General features: G+C 59.1%; 1 protein-coding gene and 1 long non-coding RNA gene across 2 annotated transcripts in view; one reads left to right on the top strand and one right to left on the bottom strand.

Moving 5' to 3' along the window:
- The first annotated feature begins 434 nt into the window (after positions 1-434).
- LOC109926085 (maestro heat-like repeat-containing protein family member 1) lies at positions 435-5,402 on the top strand. Its single transcript, XM_048619805.1, has one exon. The coding sequence runs from the start codon at positions 435-437 to the stop codon at positions 5,400-5,402; it is 4,968 nt and encodes a 1,655-aa protein (XP_048475762.1).
- A 1,592-nt stretch (positions 5,403-6,994) lies between these two features.
- Positions 6,995-9,563, bottom strand: part of LOC125487690 — a 5,852-nt gene continuing 3,283 nt past the window's right edge. The window contains exons 2-3 of the long non-coding RNA XR_007266055.1: positions 9,161-9,233; positions 6,995-8,316 (exon numbers count right to left, since the gene is read on the bottom strand). This is a non-coding gene — a long non-coding RNA (uncharacterized LOC125487690). The remainder of the gene's footprint in view (positions 8,317-9,160; positions 9,234-9,563) is intronic.

The following is a 9,563-nucleotide window of genomic DNA, read 5'->3' as shown; positions in this document are numbered from 1 at the left end:
GGGGGGGGGGGGGGGGGTTGGTGTTGGGGTAAGGGTGACGTCACAATGCAATGCAATAAAACACAGCCCAGCCCAGCAAGCTCACAGTTGAAGGTGATCTCACAATGGAGCTGGCCGGCCCCAGGAGAGAGCCCAGGGGAGAGTGGCACGGCCAACGGGGTTGATGAACTGGGGCCTGTGAGGACAGACTTTGGCCTGGTACCGGTTTCATCCGCGGGGCCTACGTCAACGGAAGGCAGCGGCGGGCCGGGGAGGGGGGGGGGGGGGGGCGGGGGGGGGAGGGGGCCCATCTCTTATTCCTTTGGACGTGGGAGCAGAATTGGCAAGCGGCGTCAAAAAGACAACGTTGGCCGACGGCGGCCATTTTGAGAGAGAGAGAGAGCGGGGCAGGGCCACAATTCAGAGCGTCCACAAGCCAGCCTGCCCCCCAAGCCATGGAAGTGTGCAAGTTGGAGTCGTGCAAGGCGGAGGCCTCCCTGGTGGCGCTGACGGACGCGGCCTTCGACAAGGATGACGGCGTGCGGCGCCAGATCTCGCAGTCTCTGTACGAGCTCGGCTGCCACAATACCGAGCAGGTGCTGAGCGCCTGCTTCGACTTCCTGCTGAAGCACAGCCAGCTGGTGCAGGGTCACCGCACCGTCATCTTGCAGTGCATGGAGCGCATCGTGCGCGACAACATCAGCCAGCTCGGCCAGCCGCTGGCCAAGAAGATCATCAACCTGGCGTCCGAGGAGATGATCAAGTCCAGCGAGTCGGCCCTGGGCTGGAAGGAGGCGGCCAGCAACGTGCTGGTGGCGTTGGGCTCCCGGTTCACCGACGAGATCCTGGAGGACATCTTGCAGAAGCTGCAGCCGGGCGTGGTGCCGCAGTTCTTTGTGGTGCAGACCCTGGCCAACCTCTCGGTGGCCAACGTGCATGGCATCGTGCCCTACCTGACCACCACCTTGCAGACCATGCTGCCCATGTTCCACACGATCAAGCAGGACAACATGAAGTGGGCCTTCACCTCGGCCATGGGCCTCTTCAGCAAGAGCATCCTGGAGTACCTGGCAACGGCAGACAAGGCCTCTAGGCCCGTGTTGACCCGGGATGCCTTCGCCCCCGAGATCTACGCCGCCTACAAGGTCTTATTTGGCACGTGGCTGCGTAACAAGGACACCAAGCTGCGTTCAGCCATCGTGGTGGCCCTCAGTCACATGGTGCACCTCCTGCCCCCTGAGCGCATGGATGACGAGTTGCCGCGCCTCATAATCAGCATCCTGGGCCTCTACAAGAAGCGCTGCGAGCCCTACCACATCACCCAGTGCCTGCGCCACATCCTGGAGGCCGCAGTCGAAGTCACCAGCCACGTGCCCGAGACCCAGATGGACAGTCTGCTGCCCCAGCTGCACCACCAGATCTGCCTACCTGTTGACTGCCAGGACTCGCTCAGTACCCGCAACCAGCAGGAGGTGCTGCAGTGCTTCACCGTGCTGTCGCACATCTCCATCGACTCCCTGGTCAAGTTCCTGCTGCAGAAGCTATCCAGCAACAACGACAAGGCGCGGGTGGGGACGCTGACAGTGCTCAACCATGTGGTGAGCAGCGGGTACAAGGCCCTGGAGAGCAAGAAGGCACTGATCGTCAGCGGCATGAAGCAGTCGTTGCAGGACGGCGACAACAAGGTCAAGAAGGTGACCGCCCAGGTCATCAGCACCATGGGCGAGCACGGTTACCTGCAGCTGGAAGGAGGCTCCATCTTGGTGGACTTCCTCGTCCAGCAGTGCACCCTGGTCCCCGAGGAAGGACCCGGGCACCATCACCACCACCAGGCCCCAGACTTGGACGAGGTGAGGGACGAAGACCTGCGCGAGCTCTGTGAGGGCATCCTCAGCTTCCTGGTGACGCTGGACAGGATGGAGGACGTGCTGTGGCCCTTCCTGTTGGAGTTCGTCACCCCGGTGCAGCACACCAATGCCTTGGCGGTGGTCTGCCGCTGCCTGGAGCAGGTGGGCAACCGGAAGAAGCGGCAGAGCCTGCAGTATGTGCTGTTGAACTACAACGAGAGGCTGGGGCTGCCCAAACCCCACACCCTCTTGGCGCGCCTGCTGGCAGTCTCTGCCTTGCCCTACAGCGGCCAAGGCAGGGGCCTAGCGGCCCTGAGCCTGCTGCAGGTTCTCAGCCCCAACATCCACCTGGATGTGGTGAAACTCTGGGACGAGGAGCTGCCTCAGCTCAGCCAGTTCCTGGCCGAGCACCGGGAGGACACGCTGCCCCAGAAGCTGTGGGAAGACAAGCTCTTTTTCTTCCTGTCCCGCACCCTGGAGACCATCACCGACGAGAAGTGGACGTGGGAGCTGAGCGAGGAGATGACCCGGCACATCCACAACTACCACAGCTACCCGCGGGAGAAGGCGTTCCTCTACAAGTGCGTGGGCATCGTGCTGGGCCAGACCAACAACAAGGACGTCATTAACAGTGAGCTGCAGGAGATGCTACTCAGCGTCCAGCACAATGAGGCGCTGGAGCGCGAGGGCTTGGCCACGGGCATCGGCTTCTGCGCCATGACCCACCTGGACGACACGCTGGCCAAGCTGGATGACTTTGTCAAGATGGACATTGTGAAGAAGACGGCAAGCTTCTTCAACATCCTGAAGGAGAAGCTGGACGGCGATATGGAGCGGGTTAAGAGCACCCTCATCCTATGCTATGGTTACGTGGCGCTGTATGCCCCCGAGGGCCTCATCCTTCAGCGGGTGGAGATGCACATCCTCGACCACATCCTCAGCCTCTCCAACACCAAGGTGCTGGGCATCAGGGTGGAGACCAAAGACCTGATGATCAAGTTGACCCTGATCAAGGCTGTGACCCTGATCGCCAAGGCCGTGTACGCCAATAAGGGCAAGCACCTGTTCAAGTTCAGCCGGCGCGAGGAGGTCCTCTCCTACATGCAGGACCTGATTGCCAGCGAGTCCAAGACCCACCTGAAGACCAGGGTGCGCCAGTCTGCCATCAATGCCTGCACCCACCTCATCCGCCTGGAGCCCCGTCTCAACGAGGTGGAGGCGTCGGACCTGATCCGCACCTGCCTGGAGGCCGTCTTCAGCTTCCCGCCCCTGGACAACGACAAGCGTAAGGACACCAGGAAGCTGAAGGAGCGCGAGGTGCTCCACACGGAGACCATCACCGCCCTCCACGAATTGCTCAAGGAGTTCCTGAGCCAGAACCTGAGCTCCGAGGGCCTGGATTTCATTTTCAAGCACGTGCAGGAGTGGATGATCTCCACCAAGGACCACGAGCGGGAGAGGGCCGTGGAGGCCATGTTGGCCCTGCTCATCTTCTATCGGGACCGCTTCAAGTTGGTTAACGTCAGCACCTTCCACAACCTGGGCCTCCTGGTCGGGTGTTTTGTGCCCCGTTGCGCTGACCCGGTGTTGTCCATCCGCTACATGGCCATGGATAGCCTGTACAACCTGCTGTACATCCAGGTGCGGTACGAGGGCTGTGTGGCCGATCAGCCAGACAACCTTGTTGACCACCTCGGCAACATTAAAGAACAGCTGCAGAATCCCGACAGCCACATCCTCTTCCAGATCTGCTATGACATCGCCAAGATCATCTCCAACAAGTTGCCCCGCGACCAGCTGCACCCGTTGCTGTTTGCCCTTTTCGAGGGCCTCTCGGACTACCACGCCACCTGCTCCAGCGCCACCTCGGTGGTGATGAACACCCTGGTGCGCAAGCACGGCGAAGGCCTGAAGGACCACATCCCCGAGATCCTCAGCAACCTGCAGTCGCGCATGCAGACCATCACCCTGGAGCAGGTCAGGTTCTCGGTCATTCACTTCATCTCCATCCTGACCTCCCAGTGCCTGCCCGGGGTCCTCTCCTACCTCCTCTTCCGGCCCCTGCCCTACGACAAGTACACCAGCGCCATCTGGCAGTCGTTGGCGCGCGAGGCCAAACTGGCCACCACCACCATGGACTACCTGCTGGGCAAGATCAATGACTACCTGTCCCACGACGACCGCAAGGAGAGCAGCGCCAAGCGCCAACCCTCCACCGGCACCTCGGAGACCGTGGCGGTCATCTACGCCCTCAACGAGATGGTCTCCAACCCTGAGTCCGTGGAGGCAGTGATCAACCTGTACCCCAAGCTCTTCGGCACCCTGCTGCTCTACTTGAGCTTTATCGTGAATGAGAGGATGTCTGAGCTCCAGGGCAGGGGTGTCTCCAAGAAGAAGAAACTCTCCCTGCAGCTGCAGAACACGCCCAACCTCAACGCCTGGGACTCCTCGCTGGAGGCCCTCAAGCTCTTGTTGTCCCGTGGCAAGACGGAGGAGGTGGCCACCATCATGGAGGACGAGGGTGGCTGGGAGCTCCTGAAGAGCCCCGAGGACCACCAGCGGGGGGTGGCGCTGTTGGCCCGGGCCTCGGGCAAGCACGGCGCCTCCTACCTGCCAGACACCATCCGCTTCCTGGCGCCCATCTTGAGCAACATCCACGAGCACCAGCGGGTGACCGTGGCGGTGTTTTTCGGTGAGCTGTTGGCACTGCCCGCTGTCCAGGAGCTGAAGGTGACCGAGTCGCTGGTGAGCAGCCTGCTTCGGAGCCTGGACGATGTGTCACCCACCATCCACTGGCTCTCCATCCGGGGCCTGGGCAACGTGGCGTTGGGTGCCCCGCAGGAGATCCCGCTCTACGCCGAGAAGCTGATGGCTGCCATGGTGGGCGGCATGGACGAGAAGACGGAGCTCAATGACCTGATCGTGCTGGAGGCCATGGCGGGCCTGGTCAAGGTCTTGGCGCAGCTGGACTCGGCCCATGTGCGGCCCATCCTGCCCAGCATCATTGGCACCGTGGAGCCGTTCTTCGAGAACGAGAGCGAGAAGCTGCGGGCAGCCGCTTTCTCCGTCTTTGGGAGTCTGGCGCGCTTCGGGGGCAGGCAGCCTGAGCCTACCTTCCTGGAGCACGTGCACTCCAGCCTGGTGAGCCTGGTGCTGCACCTCAACGACAACAGCCCCGACGTGGTGAGGGCCTGCAAGTCGGTGCTGCAGATGGTAGGCCCTCACCTGTGCCCGGAGGGGCCCGGTGCCATCTTCCAGGGCGAGCTGCTGGAACAGGCCAACGTGCGGTACTGGGAGTTCATCGCTGAGCTCAGCAAGGTCATCGTCAGCGAGTTCTCCGACAGGATCGGCCTCTACCTCAACAGCAGCATGTCCTTCTTCAAGAGCATGCTGCCCGAGATCCGGGGCAACGCCGTCATCCTGGCCGGCTTCATCCTGCAGAACCTGCCCAAGGAGTACGTGGAGGCCAGCACCGACGACAACGTCTGCGTTGCCATCATCATGATGCTCCACGACGTCTCGCCGTGTGTTCGCACCAAGGCTGCCAAGGTGCTGGGCCTCCACCGTGGCTTTTAACCGCGTTTCCCGACTCCCCTGAGCCAAACTCCCAACCGGGAGCACCGCTCATGTCAGCAGGCTCCCACCACCTTCCCCCACCCCGATCCCAATCCCACGCTGAGCTGTGGATGGCAGGAGGAGAAGCCGCCCCCAGCAGAGGGCGCCGGCTCTGGGAGGCCCAGCCGGTTGGGGTGGGGAGCGCGGGTTGGCGCCGGTGGAGCAGCGTAGAATTTAATAAAAGCCCGACCGTACGCAAAACATCCAAGGCTCGTTCTTTTCTACCCCCCAGTTCCTGTGCGGCCCAATCCAATGATCCCGAGGGCTGGATGGATGGGCAGGGTTGGTTGGAGTTTTGGGGGGGTTTGGGGGGGTTCAGAGGTACCGCCGGTGATCACCAGGGGGAGCCACTGCGTTAAGGAGAGGCCTGGGTTGTGGGCTCTACTGCATATTTCCAAAATCCTCTTGCACCCCTTACCAATGAGGGTTGGTCCTACCAATACCCAGCAGTCCAAGGGGTAAAGTATGCCCCCAATCCAATCAGTTTGCCCCCTCCCCCAAACAGCCCTGGGGAGTTCCTTATCCCCCCCGCCTCCAACCACCCCACGCAAAGGGGGTCATCCAATTCCCTTTTGAAATCACTCAGTGTCTCCCCTCCACCCTCGTGGGTAATAAGTTCCAGCTTATCGCCACTCGCGGAGGAAATCTTTCTCCTTCACATTCCCACAAGCCCCCTCCTACCCTCACAACCGTTAATCTGTGCTCCCCCACCTCCCCCAGTTCTCAGCCAATGGGACCCAGGCTTCTCTTACCCCATCCTACCCGAACCCGTCGCCATGGTGACCGCCTCGATCAAACCTTGCACCCCCCTTCCCCTCCTGCCATCTCCTTCGCTCCGAGGGGGAATAAGGCCCAGCTTCTCCGACCCCTTGAACTAGTGGCTAAAATCCAAAGGTTTCTTCTTTTTCCCCCGCCCGCTCGAACCGTTCTGGTCAATCTCCCTCTGGAGGGACCCTCGCCTCCTTCCTGAGGTGGGTGTCGTGGGTTGGGGGGGAGGTGAGGGGAGAACCAGGAGAGGTTTATAATGGCTCAGTGTGACCTCCAAGCTTTTGAGCTCAGTGCCTCAGTTGGTGAAGCTCAGGACCTCGCATGCTTTGCAAACGGCCCTCCCACCGTATCAACGAATAACGCGCGTGAACCCACAGCACCTCGTGTTCCTGTACTCACCTCTCCAATGGTATCGTGAGGGTTCATTTCATTGAGAGCCCAGATGCTTTTTCCCTCTGCGTGTTTACCTCCATCCCCCAGCTCAACAGTCCTCCAGAAAGTAGTCAAACTCTATTGCATCAATGAAGGGGGGGGCGCTGCAGCGGTTCAAGATGGTGGCTCACTACCACCTTCTCCAGAATAGAGGGACGCAACTAGGGATGGGCAATAAACGCTGGCTCATCCAGCAATGTCCACGTCCCACACCCACGAGAGGAGCAATGTTGACGATTGTGCAGCAGTCTCCAGTTTTGACCTCTTGAGTTGTGCTTACTAAGGTGTGAGGGGGGTCACTGTCACTCTCGAGGGGGTTTGGGATTTCTCCAGTTAAAAAAAGAGACAAGGAATTAAATCACCATTGACACTTTATTAAAACTCATGGACAAGGCCCGAGCCAGTGCATCCCGATCAAATGCCTCGGGCCAGCTGCCAAGGGCTGGAGGGATAATACGACGGACGCTTTTTGAAGCTGGATTTTACTTCGTAACCCACCCTCCTTTAGGGGATCAGGAAGAAAATGTACACAGACGAGCTCAAAAACGATGGCCATAGAAGTCAGGGAAGGCTCCCGAAGCTCAAAGATTGTCCCTTTGTGACAAACGTCAGGCCCACACCTCGGGCTCCACGTCTCAGGTTAAAGGAGACCAAACTAAATGGCCGACATAAAGTGAAAATAATTGGGTGGAGAGGCGCAGAAATGTTGAGGGTCTACGTTCTCCTGCGGTCCCAGTTCTTTAGGAAGGACGCCAAAGGCCTTGGAGAGGATTTGGACGGATGAGGGATGCTGGGAATGCAGAGAGACTGGACAACTTGCGATCGATACCGCTTGGGAAAGGGAAGTTCAGGAGGTGATTGTTCAAACTCACAAAAGGTGAGGCTAACTTGGGAAAAAGTGACAGAGGAGGGGTGACAAGAGCTAATCAGATTTAAATTAAGCTGGAGGAGGTGGGGGAGCCTTCTGTCATGGGTGATTTAGGAGGGGGTGGCCTTCTGCTGGAGGACAGTTTGATTTTAAGCAAGGGCTGTGTGCACTGAGAGGCCTAAGGTGAGGCAGGATCCCTGAAGCCATTCGTTCTCAACATTGAAGAATGAAGGGACTTGCTGACTCTGGCCAGTGCAGCCCTGTTGGAATATTTCACCTCAATGCTGGACTGAGAGCTTGAATAGGGCGATCTAACCATGGAGGCCAACTCTCAAGCCCCAGGATGGTGTGGTGAATCGCAAGCTTGCAACTCATCACTCTGGCGAGTGCCATAAGAATGCGAGTTGGCCAATCTGGAGACTTCCACACAGGACGAAGATGGTGTGGCCTCCAAGTCCATCCTTCCTCCCTGGCCACCCCCAAACAGGCAGAGGGTGACAATTAGCAGCGGAGAAATGAACAGGAGTAGGTAACGGCAGACAGGCAAATCCAGTTGGTTCCTACCGGAGGCTCAGGAAACGCGCACCCCTCCCCCCCATCCCCCCCCCCGCATTGTCATTTTGTCCAGTCTGCCCACCACGCCGGCCCACCACCGCAAGGCCATCGATGGCTCAGTGTCGGTCCCACCCGCTCCCCGAATCCCAGCCAAAGACGGAATGTCGCTCAGGGAGCAGGAGAGAGGCATGGCCAACGTTGAGCATGGGAGATGGTCAGCGATCCCACCTCGATACCCTTCAGGGCTGGAGCCTGCAACGAAACAGGAAGGAGGACATGACAGCAGGTAACAAAACACTCCCTGGGAAGTGTCAGAGGCAACAGGAATCTCACTCCTCCTTAAAACTGAAAGGAAATGTCCCAGGACACTGTCCCCCCTTCAAACACTGCTATAACAGGGTCAGCATGGAGTTAGACACAGAGTAAAGCTCCCTCTACACTGTCCCCCATCAAACAATCCCAGAACAGGGACAGCATGCGGTTAGAAACAGAGTAAAGCTCACTCTACACTTTCCCCCATCAAACACTCGCCAGGGACAGGGACAGCATGGGGTTAGATACAGAGTAAAGCTCCCTCTACACTGTCCCCCATCAAACACTCCCCAGGACAGGGACAGCACGGGGTTAGGTACAGAGTTAAGCTCCCTCTGCACTGTCCCCCCATCAAACACTCCCTGGGACAGGGACAGCACATGGTTAGATACAGAGTAAAGCTCCCTCTGCACTGTCCCCCCATCGAACACTCCCTGGGACAGGGACAGCACAGGGTTAGATACAGAGTAAAGGTCTCTCTACACTGTCCCCCATCAAACACTCCCAGGACAGGGACAGCACGGGGTTAGATACAGAGTAAAGCTCACTCTACACTTTCCCCCATCAAACACTCGCCAGGGACAGGGAAAGCATGGGGTTAGATACAGAGTAAAGCTCCCTCTACACTGTCCCCCATCAAACACTCCCCAGGGACAGGGACAGCACGGGGTTAGGTACAGAGTAAAGCTCCCTCTGCACTGTCCCCCATCAAACACTCCCAGGGACAGGTCAGGATGAGGCTCTGGTTCATGCCAATTGGCTCCTCGTGTGAATGAGGACCTACCGGTTTTGGGCTGTAGTTCAAAGATGGATATCTTGCACATCATCCTCCAGGTCTTCGACTTCCTCCTCAGTCACTGTGGAGAGGGCAGATTCACATCAGTCTGCAGCATCATTAGCATCAAAGCTGCACTGTTGGAGGGTCAGTGCTGGGAGAGCGCCGCACTGTCGGAGGGTCAGTGCTGAGGGAGGGGGCACTGTTGGAGGGTCAGTGCTGAGGGAGTGGGCACTGTCGGAGGGTCAGTGCTGAGGGAGTGGGCACTGTCAGAGGGTCAGTGCTGAGGGAGTGGGCACTGTCAGAGGGTCAGTGCTGAGGGAGTGGACACTGTCGGAGGGTCAGTGCTGAGGGAGCGCCGCACTGTCGGAGGGTCTGTGCTGAGGGAGCGGGCACTGTCGGAAGGTCTGTG

This window comes from Rhincodon typus, chromosome 43, assembly GCF_021869965.1.
Source record: "Rhincodon typus isolate 14 chromosome 43, sRhiTyp1.1, whole genome shotgun sequence".
Lineage (NCBI taxonomy): Eukaryota > Metazoa > Chordata > Chondrichthyes > Orectolobiformes > Rhincodontidae > Rhincodon > Rhincodon typus.
Note: the sequence above shows the minus strand (reverse complement) of the source record. Positions and strands in the feature narration are given on the sequence as shown.

Excerpts from the sequence above, each read along its gene's own strand:
- LOC109926085 (XM_048619805.1), top strand. The coding sequence starts at position 435 with ATGGAAGTGTGCAAGTTGGAGTCGTGCAAGGCGGAGGCCTCCCTGGTG.